The sequence below is a fragment of the Miniopterus schreibersii genome (assembly GCF_964146895.1).
Source record: "Miniopterus schreibersii genome assembly, chromosome: 7".
Taxonomy (NCBI): Eukaryota; Metazoa; Chordata; class Mammalia; order Chiroptera; family Miniopteridae; genus Miniopterus; species Miniopterus schreibersii.
In genome coordinates, this window is record NC_138108.1 from 11,185,112 (window position 1) to 11,200,874 (window position 15,763).

A 15,763-nucleotide genomic window follows, 5' to 3' on the forward strand; every position below is an offset into this window, starting at 1 on the left:
TCAGAACAGGGGTTCATGGAGTTAGGTCATTTTCAGTGACTCCTATATGGCTCCAATCAGCTTAAGCCTAAAAGACAAAAGGAGGGGTCTCCCTTAGCTCACATCACCTAAAATTCCAGGGCTATTTGCCTCCAGGCACAGTTGGACCAAGGGATTCCAAAGACACCTCCAGGGCCTACCCCTGCTTACTCCACCTCTTAGCTCTCTTCTCTCTGCAAGTTCCAGTTCCAGGAAAGCTTTCCCCTCAGGCCAGCAGCTGCAGGCTTATCCTCTCAGCAACCCTCATGGGGAAACTTGCTTCCTTCTTGATTGCTCCAGCAAAAGGCCAGGACTGGGTGTTGGCAGGCCAAAGGGGCTACATAAGCATTCCTGAACCAATCACCCTAGCCATGAGACAGAGGTGAAGGCGTGGGCTCAACCCCACTTGCCCCCAGCGGAGTGAGGCAGTGCTGAGAGAAGGCAAGAGCAGAATCCACCAGATACCAACTCCAACCTCACATACCATCTCTCCAGTCACCCTCTCACATTCAGCCCCCACTGCCAATGGCCTCAGGTCCTCATTAGTTCCCAAATGCAACAGGACAGTGAGAATCTAACTGGCCCTCCTGGCTATTTGTTAGGCAATGGTTTTCATGCTGGGCCACATGGCAGGTGTTGGGGGCTAAGGACTGGTGCCCAGGGGTCAGGAGTCCAACTTGATCCCATCAGTGGGGCAGAGTAGGGGTAGAGACAGGGTCTCATCTACAAACAAGGCTCCTCAGTGGGCGGAGCAGTTCCTGTTACAAGAGGTAGAACAACCACAGGCCTCACGAGTGACGAGTGACGTGTCTAAATACACCCATGACATCTAGAATGAAAACAGCTTTACTGATACCTGAGAAAAGTGCAGGAGAAACATTCCTACTGGCCACTCAGTCTGTCCCCTCAGGCCAGGTCACCCAGAGGCCTGACCTTTTCTCTCGTCCTTCCCTTGAACCATGGATCATTTGGGGCCTCACTGGCCAGCACCCAAAGGCTGGGAAGTCCACAGCCAGAGCCTGGAAAGAGAACATCTGTGGCCATAGCCCCTAAGGCCAGGGTGGGGTCAACACAGAGACTTCACAGGTCAAGGTCTAGAGTCTCTTGAGTCACAGTTCGGAGTCCGATGGAAAACAACTGCTCCCAGGGCTCCCGGATCCAGGCCAGCAGGGCTGTCAGCTGCTCCGGACACACAACACGGAGTGCCCAAAAACTCTCAAGCCGGGACACCTGGCAGAACAAGAGTGGTGAGGTGAGACTCGCAGAGGGCCACACCAGAGCACGGGAGGGGAGGGCCGGGGAGGACCCACTGCCCGTCCTTGCTCATGGCCTCTTCCCTTCCCCGAGCCTGTGTCCCTCCCCATGAATGATCCTGACTTCTCGAATAGAACTGATGGACCCTTACTGAAGGCCCCCAAAGGGCTTTCACATTTACTATCTTGTTTCTTTCATCTGCCCTGTTTTTCAGAATGTAAGTTCTGGAGCCCATTCTAAGGAATTACTTGGGGTTCAGTTCCTAGGTCTACCATTTGAAACCTGGGCAAGTTGGTTAACATCCCCAAACTTCAGTTTCCTCATCAGTAATAGAACTAATGACAGCACCTCCTCACATGCAGGTGAAGATCAAATGGCTGGCAGAAGGGCCCAATCAAGTGCAAACCCAAGGCGGAAGCTGCAGGGTGCTTCACTCAAGGCCAGCCATCTAACACAAGCCTGGGCGCCAAGGTCAGGGTGTTTCCACTGCTCACAGCTGCTACCCAGTGAGCCTCCAACTAGGCCCTTGTACCCTACTTCTCTGTTCTCCCCACCATGACTGTCTATGGTGAGTTCCATACTGCCCCCAATTCCCAGCTGTCCTAGACCCATTTCCCACACACAAACCAACTCTGCCCGCCCCCTCACACAGTCACATACACACAAACACACACATGCACACACACCTCGTCGTAGAAAACCAGCCGCAGGTCCTCCGGGGCTGTGCGATAGAGCAGCACTGAGCTCAAGCTGCTGAATGGCTGCTGCTCCCTGACACATAAGGAAGGGCCTGGCCCCGAGGGCAGGGCCTTCTCAGAGGCTTCACCAGATGCTGCTGGAAGAGGGCTTTGCGCCTGGGACCCTACAAGGTCCTCATCTAACAGGTACAAGGTGTTCAGCGTCAGCAACAGGGACACAGGAGAGGTAGCAGGGCCTGGGGAAAAGAGGCAGGGTAAGGTCCATAGTGCAAGGCCACGGAGAACCCCACACCCCTGCACAGAGTCTCAGCACTGCTTGGGAGAAGGGGGGCAAACCATGCTGAGATGGCCACAAAGCAGCCTGAGCATCTGGGGCCAAGGCCCTCCCTTTTCCATACTTCAGGGATCTCTAGCCTCCAAAACCTCTGAGGCCCAAGACAAAGGAATTCTGCCCCACGTCCCAGACAAGTCAGAAAGGAGGGTCACTCTCGCCTTCTCCAATAGGATGAGGCACAGCACAGCCAGCCAACTTGCTCCATTCACAGAAAGCCTGGGCCTGAGAGCAAAGGTTTCTGGGTACCTCTTGGCCCTACCCTTGGAGACCAGGAACCCTGAGGGGGTCATTTGGGTAAGCCCATGAGTGAGAGGAAGTCAAGATGCCAGGAACTAAGAACTGCTACAAGGACACACAGAGGTACTGGTGGCCAGGCCAGCAGCCTGGGAGAAGATGGGGTACAGAGGCCTCACCTTCAACCAGGAACACCTGAAGGTAGAAGAACAGGGAAGGCTCCGAGGCAGAGTCTCTTTCCAGCAGTGGCCTGGGGGGAAGGTGACAGCCCCGAAAGAGTGGTCAGCTAGGGGTGGGAAGTACCAGGAGGGGGCAGAGCAGGGAGGAAGGACCAGGTCTGTGGGCCTGAGGACAGGTGGCTGGGACTTGTGAACAGAGAGCCTGTGTTCCAAGAGCAGCCATCTCAGCACCAACCCCAGCCTCACCCTCCCACTGACTCACCAGAGTCGGTGCTCTGGGGTCACCTCCTCCTCCGTGGCTCTGACGCTGCTCCTCCAGGTTGGGGGCAGAGACTGCAAGACATCTGGACGGAGCCAGCCAGAGACAGGGAGCCCTCGTGACTCCACCTCTTCTTTCCCAAACTCACTCCTCTCAATACCTTCCCATTCTCCGTATTTCTAGATTTCAGGAACTTCTCTGAGGGCTGAGTTTCATTACACATCTGTCTCAACTGTGGGAGGATCTATGAAGGCCCCCCAACCCCTGCCTCTCCCTTTTCTTTCTCACCAGTGAGCTCCTCTAGGAAGGCCTGGCAATGCTTGGCATCTCGAGGCAGCAGGACACAGCTGGCTGCCCCAGCTGCCCACTCCAGGCGCAGGCTCTGTCTTGCTAGGCCCAGCTCTATGCGACTCAGGTCCTGCAGGGGAATGGCCAGGGTTGGCTGCAACCAGCTAGCTGGAGGCCCACTGTGGAGAAAGGAGGGGCAGAGTGGAAGGAAAGAGGAAGAGTGGAGTGAGGTCCACAGGGGAACCCTGACCCTTTCCTGGCCGCAGCCCTACTCACTCACCAGATCTCCCCTGTCACCTTCAACACATAAAGCCTGTGGTCAGACACAACCACAAGACACAGACACTCCCCAGGGTGGCCTGCCAACACCAGTGGCACCTAAGGAGTAAAAGAAGTTGATGAGAAACAGAGAGGACTAGGGAGGCAGCTGCCAGACTGAGAGCCAAGTTACTGAGAAAGCACCTTCAGCCTGCCCCTGCCCCTGCCCCTGCTCATCCATTCCAGCCTCTTCACTGACCACGCTCTCTATCCACCATCCTCTCCATCCCACAGCCCCTGCCTGCACTCCACAGCAGCAGCCTCTTAGCAGGTCTCCCTGCCTGTCACCTCATCCCCTCCAACCCACCCTCCACGTTGCCAGGCTAATTGTTCTAACACAAAATTGATCACCACTCCCCTGCTTCCAGTCCTTCAGTGGCTCCCGCGGGCTTCGGGATTGAGTCCAAACTCCTTGGCAGACACATGAGGTTGCTCTTAAACCAGCCCCTGCTTCCTGTTCAGACTCCTCTCGTACTCTGCCCCTCACCCCCCACATCCTGGCTGCCCCACAATGGGCAGTTCTCCCCACTAGCTACTCTCTCAAGCCTTCACGCACATGCTGCTTCCTCTCCCTACAACATCCCCTTCCTCCCTCCTCTAACTCATCCTTCAGGGCCTAGTGTAGCACCACCTCCCCAGGAAGGGGCAGCTTCCCTGGCCCACTCAGGCTGGATCAGATGCCCCCTAGGGCCTTTGCCTGATTCCAGCACTTCCATATCACATGACCATCATCTGTTTCTCACATCAGAATATAAGATTAGCCCAGCCGGGCGTGGCTCAGCAGTTGAGCGTTGACCTAGGATCCTGGTGATTGGGGTTCAATTCCCGGTCAGGGCACATGTCCAGGTTGCGGGCTGGAGCCCCAGTCGGGGGTGTGCAGGAGGCAGCTGATCAATGACTCTCTTATCATCGATGTTTCTATCTCTCTCTCCCTCTCCTTTCCTCTCTCTGAAATCAATAAAGATATATTTTTTAAAAAGAAAAAAAAGAATACAAGACTGAGGGCACAACTGATTTTCTAGATCCTCAAGTGTCCCACACCTGCTAGGTGCTCAATAGAGGGGTCCAGTGACATTCTGTGTTTATAATAATGACAGGAGGTCCATTTATTGAGGCCAGGTGCTGGGCTGGGCAGGTGCTCTCACTGATGCTACTGCACTCTGAAAGGTAAGTATTATCCCCTTACAAAGGATCCACAACTGAGACTCAGACACCAAGGAACGTGTCCACAGATACACAGCAAGGAACTGCAAGAGTAGAAATGGGATGCGAGACCTGGCAGTTCCAGAGCAACTGCTGTGACTCAACCGGATGTGATGGAACAAGCGGGCACCCTGTCAGGAGCACAGGGCAGCACCAGGCTGACACAGACCTTGGTGCAGCACTGGAACTCCTCCTGGGCATCGATGAACACCTCAACATCCAGGAAGAGCCGGAGACGGTGATCCACAGAGCGGAGGCCATGGCGCTCAGGGGCTGGGGACAAGCAATGGGCCATCAGCCTACCCAGCTACACAGCTCCATCTCACCTCCCCCCATGAGTGCCCCTTCCCTCCCCAAACACCAGCCCTGTCTTGTTTGGCCTATACTCACGGGGACTGAGGCTCCACCTGTGGCGGTCCTGGGAGCCCAGTGCCTGAGATGGGGTACTGTCAGCCTTGGTGCTGTGGTCACTGTCACCAGGAGAGTCATCATGGACACTGCTGGGGGACTGCAAGGAAGCTGGCAACTGCTCTTCCTGTCTCTGCTCCCCACTGGGGGCTCCCACGGTCAGAGCCAGGAGAACCACATGGTCACTACCACAGTTTGGACACACAGCAGGAGGTTCTGGAGAGAGGGATGGGCAGTCCCGTGAACCACACACACAGCACCATAGGCCCCACCACGCTCATCATGCTCCCCACCCATGCTCAGACTCACCTCGGCCCACATCTCCGGCTTTATACTCTACCCACTATTCCCAACCCACCTGCCTCCCTCTGCAGGCCTGCCTGCTAGCCAATCACTCCCCATCCAGCGAGAGACAAGCAAACCCGGACCCATGACCCACAACCTCCTCAAAATACACCACACCATCTCATTTCGGGTCTCTCAGAAAGAGCCATACGCAACCAGACCCTGCTCGGGGCCCCTCCCACAGCCAGGGGCTGATCACGTACTCTGATGCTCTCTACTAGCAAGGTCTAAAGCCCCACAACAACAAACCAGGAAGGCAGGGCGCCAGATATGGGTCCAATTCCAGGCCCCATCATGTAAAGGCTATCGTCTAAGCAATTAAGACAAGTCTCCTAAGCTCTCTGTGCCTGGTTCCTCCTCTACGATGGGGACGGAGACAGTGCCAACCTGCCAGGATGAATGAACGTAGCAGGTAAAGAATCCAGGACAGGGATCAGCAAAGAGAGAAGAAACATTTTCTGAGCAGCTACAATGTGTTGGGCATGTGCTAGAGCCTTCAAACAACAGACTCCCCGCCCCCCCCCCCCAAGACTTTGTTTGGAGCCCAGCACTGTGCCTGGTGCCTTTCTGTCACATTTAAATCCCCTACCAGCACCTTGGGGCAAGTTCATTCACATCTTTGTTCAGAAGAGATACCTGAGGCTCAAGCAAACGCTGAATGGAGCACACAGAAATGTTCATTAAGATGCTTCCACTGAAGGGACCCCAGGGGCCACACGACCCCATGGAGTACAGACAGGGTCTGGGAGGTGGTGGGTCTATTTCCACTACACACACTGCCCTGCTGAGCCTCTGGGGTCTGCCACGTCCTGGGCAGGTTCAGGGTGGAGCTGGAGAAGGGTCTATTTTCTGAGTAAAATTTAAACTCCTGCCCTAGCTGCTGCCAAGAAGAGAAAAGTGATAAAAATCATGCATTTCAACATAGGAGTTATCAAGAGTATCTCTCTTCTTCAACATCTTCAAAGGCATGGCTTTCTGACTGGTCTACAGTGGAAAATTTTCTCATCTCAAAGAACAGAATGTGAAGAGATGCCACAGGCACAACTCAATATCTAGCAGCTTCCAAGGTCAGTGGGGAAGGACAATCTCAGCCAAGTCCCACAGCAGCCTACTCAACAGCCAGACGTGCTCAGATGGCAGCACTATAATCCAGCAGAGCACTGAGGGCTCATTAGGTTTTATGCAGTTTCTGAACCATTAGCCAAAAAAGGGGGCAAGCCTTCAGGTTATGAAAAAATAATGAGTATGTTTAAACACAGAGATTGTATTTCCTGACTTTTAGAGGGGGAAAAGGATATTTCTTCTTTTACTTTTGTAAATGTAGCTGGCAGACGGTTTTATTTTTCCTCCAGGCAGGAAGTTGGTCCCCACTCCTTTCTTCCCTGGGGGTCCCCCTCCACACTCCCTCCCTCAAAGCCGTTTTCCCTGAAATGGACAAGCAGGTCAAGGGCAGGGCTTGTACCTGTATTTTGGCACAGAGGCCTCCAGCCCTCCACACTGTCTAGTCCCAACCTAGTTTCCCCAGGCTTGAAATCGTGGCCACAACGTAGACACTGGAGTCTGCCTGCCAGCTGGTCTCTTGTTTCCCCCAGCTGATTCTGAGCCTTGGTGGCTGCTGGGGTCAACACAGCAAGCAGCTCCTGAAACAGGGTGGGCCGGACATAGCTGTGAGCAGGAGCCCAGCCCTCAGCCTTCCAATCTCCCCCAGGCTTCTGGACCCATCACCTGGACAGCTGCTTGGGCATCAGGCTCCAGCACCACATAGCGACGCGAGTGCCGGTCCGGGCAAATATAAGAGAAGCGCAGAGCAAGGACAGGGGCCATGGGGGGCAGCTCCGAGCCCTGTGAGGAAAGAGGGCACCATGAAAAAAACAGCAGAGGGATTAGGGATATACTGAGAGCACAGAGGGAAACAATAGCTCTGGACTCCATTAAAATGCTTTTGCTAACATCCACTCTGGCCCAGAAGCTCTACTCCTAGGCCAGCCTCCCAAGCCACCTGGGGCCACCTTTGGCCCCCAGCTACCTCCTCAACGCCAGTGAGAGACAGTGGGGATCCACAGCCTGGTGCCCAGCACCCAAGAGCCATGTTGTCAGAGCTGGCTCCTGCAAAAAGCCCAGCACCTCTTCCAGAAGCCCCTCCCACACTCACCTCGGGCAGTGGTTCCCTCTGGGCTGGGGTCTCAGCCTCTATTTCAACTGCCTCCAGACTCTGGAGCTCAAGCCGTTCCAGGGTTCGAGCTGCTTGGAGTTCCACCTCACACAGGTGGCCAGAAGTGACCCGGAGAAAGCGCTCCTTGCCCCGCACGCCCTGAGGCCCCTCCAAGGGACACACCAACATGGGGCGACAGAGCTCCTCTGAGGAGAAACAAAAGAGGGACCCTGTAAAGACGAAAAGGTACCAAGACTCTGCCCTCTTATGGGTTGTCCCTCCTTCCACAGGGGGTCAGCCCCCGGCACCTGGGTTTTCCTAACTCTCCCAAACACACCACCACCACAGCTACTGCAGCTCACCTTCCACTTCATTCTGCTGCTCCTGTTCCTGCTCTTTTCCTGGCTCCTCCATCTCCTCTTTCTCCATCTCCTCTTCTTCCTGTGGCTCTGGCCCCACAATGACCTCCTCTGCCATTTCCTGTGGTGACTCCTTTTCTGGGGGGGAAGGGCTGGGCACAGTCTCAGGGCTCAGGGTGTCCGGGGACAGTGCGCCAAGTGCAGGGATCTTGGAGGTAGCCAGGCTGGGGATCCCAGAGGTCTCCAGGTGATTCCTATACTGCAGCCAGTCGCGGCCAAACTGTTCCCGGAAGCTGTTCATGAGTTCAAGTTCCCGATGCTGCTGTACAAACCATCCTGGACAGGTGTATATGGGGGTGGGTACACAGCTTAGCCAGCCTGCATCCCTACCACCACCCTGAGAGTGCTCTCCAGGGTGAAGTAAAAGTCTGTGTAATGGGTGGAGGCAAGGCTGGGGCAGGGGGGAGGGGAGTCAGAGAGAGGCTAAAGGCTTCTGCTCAGCAGCATCCCGAAGTGTGTTCTACAAAACGCTCCGGTCACATGCAATTCCCAAACGCATCATGTGCCACTTTGGGAAATTTGCAACACAGTAGGACATTTAAGGTCCTCCAGAGGGAGGACTCCTATTTGTTTAACCTAGCATCTCCCAAACACATCTGGCCACAGAATCCTTTTGGCGTCCCAGAAAAGTAATATTCCTTGTAAAACACTTTGGAAAGAGCTGCCTAAGAGTTGTCTCTTCTCCTTTCCCCAAACTAAAAGGAAAGAGGAAAGACTACAGCCCTCTATAGTGCTCTACTCCACTGAAAATAAAATTCCTCCTAACCAGAAGACTGAGGAGTGCTGGACTGGGGCATGGGAGGCTGGGGGGTAGGGCTGACCTACCAGCCGGGGAGGGGTCCTGAGTCCGGGGCTCTGGGTCCGTGTCACTGGGCTCGGAGATACTTGCCCGCCTCACACGAACTCGGCTCTAAGTTTGGGTAGAGGAATGATATTCTGTGAAAGCCAGGCCTCCCACCCACCCCACTCAAATCACGCCACCCACAAGCAAGGACAAAGCCTTACTATTCTCAGCCCATCAACAACTCAGAGCCCCAGTCAAGGGACCCAACCCCAGGTACGAGGCAGCCTAGGACACTGTTTACCTTAACCTTACGAATTGGGGGCTGGACCACAATGCCCCCTGAGGAGAGGCTGTCACTCAAGTCAGCGCCACCAGAGGTTTCAGTGGTACTCCCCACCAGCCAGGACTGAGGTAGGGCCTCTGAGGATGTCGAGGTCTGGCATGTGACAACAGGAAAGAGAAAGAGGTCAGAGCCGGAGGAGCACCTCTGCCCTACCCTAGCTAGCCGAGAGACGGATCTACTCTCCAGCTGACAGGAAGAGTCTACCCTGGAAACCATTTCCTTCTGCTAGCGTCCTCGCAAATCAGTCCTTGTTGTCCCACTCCCACCACTCCCCATCATACTAACCTGAAAATCAGTCAGTGACAAGACCTTTCCATCAAGAAGGAACTGAATAAAGATAAAAGAGGAGGGGGCAGTGTTGGTGGTGAGGCTCACACCTTGGGGGAGCTCCAAGCCAGGGTGGGAGCCCTCTTAGGCCTGTGAGGACCACAAGGCTCAGCAGATGGTACCAGCATAATAAGCAAGAATAAGTGAGGGGGGCAGGGCCTGCATCTGGGGGGTGGGGGTGAGAAGAGGCAAGAGGTGTAGGGGTGAGGGCGGGGCTGGGCAGGAAAGGGAAAGCAGAACAGATATGGGAAGATCACTCACGCCAGAAGCAGCATCCTTGGCTCGGGGCGACAAGTACTGGGCGGTGGCTGCTCGGTGCTCAGGGTGGAACCACAAAGGGTTTCCCTCCAGGTATAGCTGAGGGGCAGGAAGGAGACTGAGGTGGGCCTTGAGCCTCCCAGTGGGAGGAAGGGTACTGACCACATCAGCATGGGAAGGAGGGTGGGGCACAAAGCTGGCTTCCAGGCAGTTGAAGTGCCTAAGTCTCACCTTGCGAAGCTCAGCCAGCAGCCACAGTGGTGACAGCGCCCTGTGTTCTTCCAACAGGTTGTATGCCACATCTAGGTGCCGCAAGTTTCTCAGCTGCTCCAGGCCTGGGCGGAGGCAAGAAAAGAGGAAGAGCACATGAGTGAGAGAAAGGGTGGAGAGGGTGGGGGGAGTGTTGGGGGTACAGTGCGTGCCGGGGGAGGGTGCAGTGAAAAGACAATCCTGGGCCCCTCAGACCTGCCAGTGGATATGCATGAGGCTCTGGAGGTGCACAGTTCCCAGGCCACCTTGCCACCCTGAGTCTCACACTGCCCCATCCCCTCCATGTTTGTCCCACCTCCCCTACTCCCTGCCTTACCACCACCACACTCCCCCACTCACCGTGCAGGCCCTGGAGTTCATTGCCTCTCAGTATCAGGGTCCCCAGAGTAGCTCCTAAGAGTCCCATTCTCGGCACCAAACACAGGTGGTTATAAGAGATATCCAGATGGTAGAGCTCAGACAAGTCCTGGGAGGAAGTGAGGGGCGACAAAGATTCTTTCCTTGACCAAAGTCTAGCCAGGTTCCTCTGAGCCCTTTTCTACTATGTCTCAACCTTGGCAGACACTCAGCACAAACAATTTCATCTACCCCTCCACTCCCCAACGTTGAACTGAACAAATACTAGCATAGTTTCTGATAGCTCAAGCCCACACACCTAGGATGACAACTCCAGTCCCCTTACATTCCTGCCTAGAAAAACTCAAGGCTGCCTGGAGAACTGAGTTTTTTCCAGCCAACACTTAAAGATAGGGCCCCTGTCTCCCAGCCTCCGTGGGAGGGTAGAAGCCTAACTTTGGCATATGCCAGTTAGCAAACCCAGACAGGCTGGTTTCACATAGACCAGTGTCCCCTTCCTGCTTCTTGTACATTTCCACTTCCCTGACTTCAGAGGAACCTGCCTAGAGTCTGGTCAAGCAGAGAATCTGGTCAAGCAGAGAATCTGTTCGAGCCTCCACTGGTCCCCTTCCCCAGTCCCTCACTCTCACTTTAACATGTCCAATTACCTCAGCACAAACCGAACTTGAACTCAGTTCATGCTGAATAGTTTATTACTGATTAAAATAGTTTTACTACTGATTAGCTATCATAATAGTTTACTACTTAATAAACTATAATAGTTTATTATTAAAATCTGTTCTTACCACTTTAACTAGTGTCCAACTTTCTCTCTGCCAGGGAGACCCTGTCACAAAAGCTACCCTTTTCTGGGCTAGGCACTCGGCTAAGGGGCATCAGATTCTCTTCACAATAATTTTAATACTATAAAAGTGAGTACTCCTATTATTTCCACTTTACTGGTGAAGAAACCGAGAGTTTAATTTGTCCCAGGTTGCGCAGAGATTAGGAGCTGAGATCTGAACACTAGTATGTCTCATGCTAAGCCTGAGCCCCCAACAGCACTGCCTCACAGGATATGGCTCCACCCGGTGGGCAAGAGCACGCAGGAGCAAAACCGGTCCAGCAGAGAAGGTCAGAGCAGAATGATCAGGGGCCCCAGTGGTGCCGGTCCCAGGCAAGGTGCTCAGACTCACCATCAGGAAGTCCTTGCAGTCCTGGAGTTGATTGTGGCTCAGGTTCAAGAGACGCAGAGCTGACAAGAGGCGCTGCAGAGGATGGGAAAAGGAAACAGAGGATCGGATACCCCCAGGTAGCCAGCTGGCCCCCTCCCTAAGGGCCCATCCCTGTCCTTCCTCAAACCCCCTTCCCTCTGAGGCACTCACCAGGGAGCTGTCTAAGGCAGTCAGTGCATTGTAGCTGAAGTCGGCAGAAAGTAGAGCCAGCCAGGGCAGGGCAGAGCAGAGGTCGCCACCGCAGGCTGAGAGGAGCTCCTGAGACAAGGTGCTCGGTTACCTCTACTCTCCCCTCCTCCCCACACCAAGGCCTCATTCTATAGCTCAGACGTTCATTCATTCTTCATATGCTGAGCTGTCTGAACATAGACTTATAGAGAGCTCAGGGCCCTATCCTCAAGGAGTTCACTGTGGGGAAAGTGAGGTAGCAGAGAGGAGAATATTTAACACAATATGGTAAGTGTGACTATAAACATATGGACAGATACAGAGTGTTGTGGGAGCACAGTGGAGGGAGCAAGAACACTGTCCAGAGGGAGGCAGGAGACAGGGAAGGCTGCAGAGGAGGAGGAATGCCAGAGCTTGGTCCTCTATATCCGTCAGGACAAGGCATCTGGGCCCACCCCCATCCTCCTAACCTCTAATGTCTGGATGCTCCTGCTGCAAATCAGGGTCTCCAGCTGGGAATAGATGCCACGGAGGCCATAAAGGCAGTGGACAGGGACACCTCGGAGCTGCAGCAAAGGAAGGGAAAAGATGGCAAAGCCATGGTTCAGGGAAGCATTAAATGGAAGAGAGGGTAGAAGCCATATTACTGCAGAGCAATGGGCACTCTCAGGCCTGCCCCTCCTCCACCAAAAGAAGCCACCTCTTTCCCCATCTTCAAAAGGCTGCCTCAAGCTGGGCTTTGTGCAGCAACATCCCCCAATGCCCCATACCTCCAGCTGCCGAAGGGACTTGAAGGGAAAAATCTTGATGGGCCCCGGGAGGCCAGGACCAGGGACATGAACCAGCTAAAAGAAAAAACATTCAAGCCAATGAGGTCAGGCACATCTCCCTTTCCCTGGCATCTCTTTCTTAGCACAGCCACCCGTAGCTCTCACATCTTCTGGATCTGTGCCTTGCAGACTTCTTGCAGCCATGCTACACCCCAATCCCGCCTCCACTAGCCTGGGCTTTTCGTACATCCTACCCCATTCCCACCCCAGAACCTTGAGTGAAAGCGTTTTCTGCAGCACATCGAAGAGGAACTGAAGCTGGAGGATGACAGGGGAGTCGGTGGGGTGGGAGGGCAGAGCCACAAAGCCTGTCTGGCCAGGGCCCCATGGCCCCAGGTACAGCTCAAATACGTGGTTCAGCTGCTGCAGTGTGGCAGTCAGCAGGCTCAGTGTGCTACAGCCAGACAGGACCACATCCCCTGCAGGGAGAGGGGCGGACAGGAAGGAGGGTATAAGGAAAGGGTCCTTCCTTTATTCTGAGACTCTGTGACCCCAGGATAGACCCACTCCAACCTATACTGTAGATCCTCCACTACAGGGTCAAGCTTTATATCCACCTCACGTAAGTCTTCAAAGGCTCCTCTATCTTCAAAAAAGTGCTAACTCTTCAGCCTGACATATTGCCTCCAACTTTTCTAAATTTTCTTTTCCCTTCTGCTCAAAAGATCCTGGTCTACTCACACTACTGGAAAGAGAGTCAACTTGGTTCCAAGCTCCTTCATTTTCTGACACACACCCTTCCACTCTGCCCAGCTTGACACCTCCAGGCAGCTTTCTCAATACACAACACTGCTCAACTTTTCGCTGTAATCACTTATTTTATGTAAAATTAACTGGGTGTTTTATCTTTTTTTTTCTTGTTTCAGAAGATGCACACTTACAGAAACTCTCAAACAGTACTAAAATGCGTGTCATAGAAAAAGTAACTACTCATGGTAGCCCTTAGGTATTGCTCTCTATGTTAAAACTGCTCTCTCCAATGAGACTGTCATCCTTCAGGGCATCTTTTGGTATTCACCACTGTACCTAAAAAAGTGCAACTACAAGACAGGCATGGAGAATTTTTTTTTAACTTTTTTGAAAAAATAAGGATAGAGTCAAAGGATGTTGTAGCAATAATACCAAGTCCCCCTATACCCTTCACCCAGTTTCCCCAATGGTTACGTTCTATATATAGTACAATATCAAAACCAGAAAATTGGTATTGGTACAATGTATATTTATAAGTCCTATGCCATTCTGTGACATGTGTAGATTCCTAAAACCAACACCACAATCAAGATACCAAACTATTCCATTACCACAAAGATCTCCCTCCTGCTATCTCTTTATATCCCCCCCACACACTGTCATTCCTAACCCCTGGAGCCAAGTCAGGTTTTTGCTGACTAAATTAACAAATCCCATAACCTTGCCTAAAGTATTTTTTATGTACCAGACACTGAGGACAGGTACACACATTGTTTAAGGACTCTCCCCACCCTCAAAGAGCCTCCGAGTCTAGAAGAGGAGATAAGACATGTGCACAGATAATAACACAAGCCAGTTTTAACTGCTATAAAGAGAGATTTCACAGATACCATCAAAAGCAGTGCAGTGATGGAAGGCACCTAACATTAACAGAGTAATATGTGCCAGACAACTCTGTCACTTCATTTTAACTTCATCAGAATCTCCGAAAGAGCACTATTAACCCCTCTTACAAATTCAGAAATTGGGGCTCAGAGAAGTTAAGAATATTAATTGATATCCTATAGCTAGCTGGTAGGAAGTTGCTACTTCTGTGTGATCTCAAAGCCAAGGCCTTTCTACCACGTACTGAATAACTACTGAGAGAAGAAATTATAATAGCTACCAATTTTGAGCACTTACTATACATGCAAGCACTGTACTAAATGCTTTATGTGAATTAGAACTAATCCCCACAACCTCTGAGTTTAGTGCAATCATTATGCCATTTTGTTGGTGAGAAAAACAGGGTCAAAAGACTTAATCCGGTCAAGTATGAAGGAGAGTTGGGATTCCAAATCCCGTGATTTTAACTCTGCTATACTTAGATCCTTGCTACACAACAATGATTATGACCAGTCCCCGGTCTCGAGGGGCTTCGAGCCAAGCAACGATCACTCTCCAGTGAGAGCATCAGAGAACGCACGGAGGAGGTGGCAGCGCAGTCTGGCCTGGAAGGGTGGCTAAGGCTTAGACTGGCAAAGACAAAGGGCACCGTAGGCAATGGCACCAGAGCGAGCCAGCCCCGGAAGAGTAAAGAAATTAATTGACCCACACTCTCGTGACCCTAAACAGCTGTAAGTCCGTGACTCTGTAGGAGGCGTGTCTCCGGAAGGCAGAAAGCACCCCAGCTCGCCCGAGCGCAACCGGAAGTCCACTCACCGGACTCCCGCAGCAGCCCCGCGAGCTTCCACAACAAGGAGTCTCCCTGGGCGGTTGTCATGGCCACGGGACGCTGGGGGCGGAGCCTGTGGAAAGAGGAAGCGAAAGAGCCTCAGGTGGGTGGTTGTGCCAAAAGGCCAGGATGTCCGTGCAAACAGAGGCCTCGCGGGGAGGAAAAGAGCAAGAAAGAAAGCGAGGAAGCGCGTCCTCCATGGTGCCCTTTCGAGGAGCACAAGGCCTGGTCAGCCAGACTCACCCTCCTAGGCGATCCGATCACCAGCTCTGCCGCTCCGCGCTTGTCAAAGACAGACAGGAAGTCCCCCCCCGGAAGGAGAAAGAGACGGAAGGGCGACCGGAAGGCACGCCTCCGCTGCCGGAAACCACGCCCGAAGTCGTGCGAAAGCACCGGTGGGGGCGGTTCCTCCCTGTTCTGGTGGAGGCTGAGCTGGGGCCCCGCTGCTTGTGGCTGGGCTCCTGCCATCCCCGCCCCCCTGAGGGCCCCTCGCAGCCTGAGGCACCTCCGAGCCAGTGAGGAGAACCTGACTGGTTGTTTGCGGACTGGGAGGGGAAAGAAAGTTTGGAGAAACGGAATTTGCTGTTAGGGAAAGACTCCTCCAAAGCCGCCATTCGTTTTGCAATTAGAGGGGAGCGTGTCCTCCACAGCAAGTTGTTTGATACGCGTGACAGCTGGGGCTGGCCGGAGGGGCCGCTT

General features: G+C 53.4%; 1 protein-coding gene across 2 annotated transcripts; it reads right to left on the reverse strand.

Moving 5' to 3' along the window:
* Nucleotides 1–842: 842 nt before the first annotated feature.
* STK11IP (serine/threonine kinase 11 interacting protein) lies at nucleotides 843–15,384 on the reverse strand. Of its 2 annotated transcripts, XM_081143382.1 has the most exons (25): nucleotides 15,308–15,384; nucleotides 15,052–15,137; nucleotides 12,874–13,079; nucleotides 12,601–12,675; nucleotides 12,301–12,396; nucleotides 11,813–11,920; nucleotides 11,624–11,695; nucleotides 10,431–10,557; nucleotides 10,053–10,156; nucleotides 9,825–9,920; nucleotides 9,522–9,563; nucleotides 9,195–9,329; nucleotides 8,935–9,019; nucleotides 8,053–8,385; nucleotides 7,691–7,896; nucleotides 7,264–7,380; nucleotides 7,001–7,178; nucleotides 5,176–5,409; nucleotides 4,955–5,058; nucleotides 3,545–3,642; nucleotides 3,265–3,443; nucleotides 2,980–3,061; nucleotides 2,718–2,788; nucleotides 1,959–2,206; nucleotides 843–1,248 (listed from the first exon to the last, which is right to left on the reverse strand). In XM_081143382.1, the coding sequence occupies exons 2-25, from the start codon at nucleotides 15,110–15,112 to the stop codon at nucleotides 1,099–1,101; spliced, it is 3,207 nt and encodes a 1,068-aa protein (XP_080999508.1). In that variant the 5' UTR covers nucleotides 15,113–15,137; nucleotides 15,308–15,384; the 3' UTR covers nucleotides 843–1,098. The 2 variants fall into 2 exon arrangements, 1 of the variants encoding a protein (XP_080999508.1); XR_013999234.1 differs by lacking the exon at nucleotides 2,980–3,061 and having other exon boundaries at nucleotides 844–1,248.
* Nucleotides 15,385–15,763: the final 379 nt, after the last annotated feature.

Coding starts and splice junctions, on each gene's coding strand:
- STK11IP (XM_081143382.1), bottom strand. CDS start 15,112: ATGACAACCGCCCAGGGAGACTCCTTGTTGTGGAAGCTCGCGGGGCTG. Junction 11,921..12,300: donor GGAGCATCCAGACATTAGAG/GTTAGGAGGATG, acceptor ACCTTGTCTCAG/GAGCTCCTCTCAGCCTGCGG. Junction 7,897..8,052: donor GCAGCAGAATGAAGTGGAAG/GTGAGCTGCAGT, acceptor GTTTCTCCTCAG/AGGAGCTCTGTCGCCCCATG.